This window comes from Galeopterus variegatus, unplaced genomic scaffold (genome assembly GCF_000696425.1).
Source record: "Galeopterus variegatus unplaced genomic scaffold, G_variegatus-3.0.2 Scaffold3130, whole genome shotgun sequence".
NCBI classification, from domain to species: domain Eukaryota; kingdom Metazoa; phylum Chordata; class Mammalia; order Dermoptera; family Cynocephalidae; genus Galeopterus; species Galeopterus variegatus.
Genome location: NW_007729241.1, coordinates 144,140 through 146,383, shown reverse-complemented (window position 1 = coordinate 146,383; position 2,244 = coordinate 144,140). Strand labels below are relative to the sequence as shown.

Below are 2,244 nucleotides of genomic sequence, written 5' to 3'. Positions count from 1 at the left end.
CTGCCCTTGACATGTCCTTGCTCCTGGCACGAGGGAGCCAGTCTGGGTGAAAAGAGGGCAAACCGCAGAGCCTTGCAGCAAGACCCAGCATTTCAAGAACACTCCACTCAATCACCGCACACTCCCCCTGTCAGCTTGTCCCCTGGCCTGAAGTATTCCCTAAACAGGCTTGAAAAACACAAACTCTCTCAGGCCCCTGGGACTGTTGTGTAAGTTCCCGGCTTAGCTCCCAAAGCAACCCCGGTGAGTTTTCACAACTTTCCAGAGCATCAATTTTGCAGCTAGACCACCGATGAGATGAAGGGGTTCTGTCTCAATATGTCACACGATTACATGCAGTCAACTTCCACCTCTCTGGACCTGCTTATGGGAAGGGATGGCCATGATGCAAAGTAAAAAAGAAGCATGGTGCAATACACAAAATAACCTGAAGTCATCCACTCTGTGCTCAAACGATCGCCCTGCTACATTCTGTCTGTGTGATCTTAGGTAAGTCAGTTAACAGCTGGGCACCCAAACTTACCTGCTTATAACATGGGGTTAATCATGCTAACCTCAGAAAGTCCATATGAAGATTAAATAAAATACGGCATCTGAACATGCCTTGTGAAGAGTGCACATATTATCAACTGCACAAGCCACACAGACTCTTTCTCTAAAAAAAGAATCATTTCATTCCTTTCCTTTCCCAGTTGGCCTTAAGTAAGAAAATGATCCAAAGCCCAGCTAAGGGAAAAGAACAAAGGGCAGGAAGGAATTTCATCAGGAAACTGGGCTACTCCCCCACGAGACAGTAAGACTTAGGGATGTCACTTTCCCCAAAAGTCTGAACAGGAAAACCCAGAAATGGGGAGCTCTGCACGAGAGCCGCACAGCTGCAAGGACACTTACTTCCATATGGGGAGCCGGTAGGTGAGCCATTTAGAAAGCCGGGTGATCCTGGGACACCCAGGTTGGCCATGGGGACGTTGCTGTAGCCGTTCATACTGTTGCTGGAGGTGCTGTAATTAGACTGCTGAGGCGTGGAGCTGGAAGAGTATCCCCGTGGAGAGATGCTGCTGGTGTTGCGGATGTATCCTTGACAACAAAGGAAAAGCCCAGGTAAGTCAGCCAGTGCACATGGTCAGGCCAAATGTGGCTAGCGCAGGCCCACACGGCCACAGTCTAGAGAACACCACCAAGTGGCCTGGGCATTGCTGGGAAGCGTGTGGTTCATCTTCAGCCTCTTACACATTCCTGCCCCTTCCCCAGGCTACACAAGGCCATGTCCCCAATATCCCTTCTCCTCTGCGATCAAACCTGCATGCAGAATCTCCAATTCATGCCAGGAGCAAATAGCTAATGGCAGTGTGGTGTGCCATCTCCTGAGTTACATTTCACATGACACTGGAGTCTTATGACATATTAATTGTTATCACTGGGAAAAGCATTCTGCAGTCAAGTAAAGCTGGGTGTATATAGCCATTTAGTGAAAATTCACATATGAGAGGCCTAGAGAACAAATAAACTGGTTTAGCTTTGTGGCCTAGTGTTATACCATTGCATCTTTCGGGGGGGGGTTGGAGGGGGGACACCCTAACAAATATCTCCAAGGCCTCTTGTATTCTGCAGAATGCAGTTTTGAAAATGTTAGTTCAAAGTTGTTGCCATGCCCTGTGTGGAGGTGGGCATCATTTTCATTCAAAAAGTGTTGGTGAGTTCATCTGAATGTGCTGTTCTCTGACCTAGGACTTCGAAGCTCCAGCAGGTGAGTGCGGGAGGACCCAGTCTGTGAGTGAGACGGGGAAGGAAGCATGAGTCTTCTCAAGCTTCTGAAACCCCAGCACGGAGACATCACCTAATCTAACCTGAAATAAACTAGTGGAATAACTGTCTCTAAAGCTATTTAGGAAACAACCCAAATTTGCCACCAAATGGAAAATTACATTGTGAAACTTTTCTTTTTATATCTATAAAAAGAAAAGTTAATAATAACATGTCCCACCTATGCTTTTACAAGGAGAATTTATCATGGGCAAAAGAATGAGGAATTCTCTTCCAATGGATGAAGGAAATTACAAATAAAACTATACCCCTAGATTAGGGACATCATTAGGAATACTTACTCCTTTTAGAAAATGATTTAGATTTAAACTAGCACTTTAATAATAAAAGTACCCTCAATGAAAAAATCTTTAGGGCCGGCCCGGTGGCACACTGCTACAGTGCGCTGCTTGGGAGCATGGCGGCGCTCCTGCCGAGGGT

At 46.4% G+C, this 2,244-nt stretch overlaps 1 protein-coding gene across 1 annotated transcript in view; it reads right to left on the bottom strand.

Moving 5' to 3' along the window:
- Nucleotides 1-2,244, bottom strand: part of LOC103599862 (transcription factor COE2-like) — a 77,532-nt gene that overhangs the window by 23,361 nt on the left and 51,927 nt on the right. The window contains exon 8 of the mRNA XM_008584041.1: nucleotides 892-1,077. Within this exon, the coding sequence (XP_008582263.1) occupies nucleotides 892-1,077 (186 nt within the window). The remainder of the gene's footprint in view (nucleotides 1-891; nucleotides 1,078-2,244) is intronic.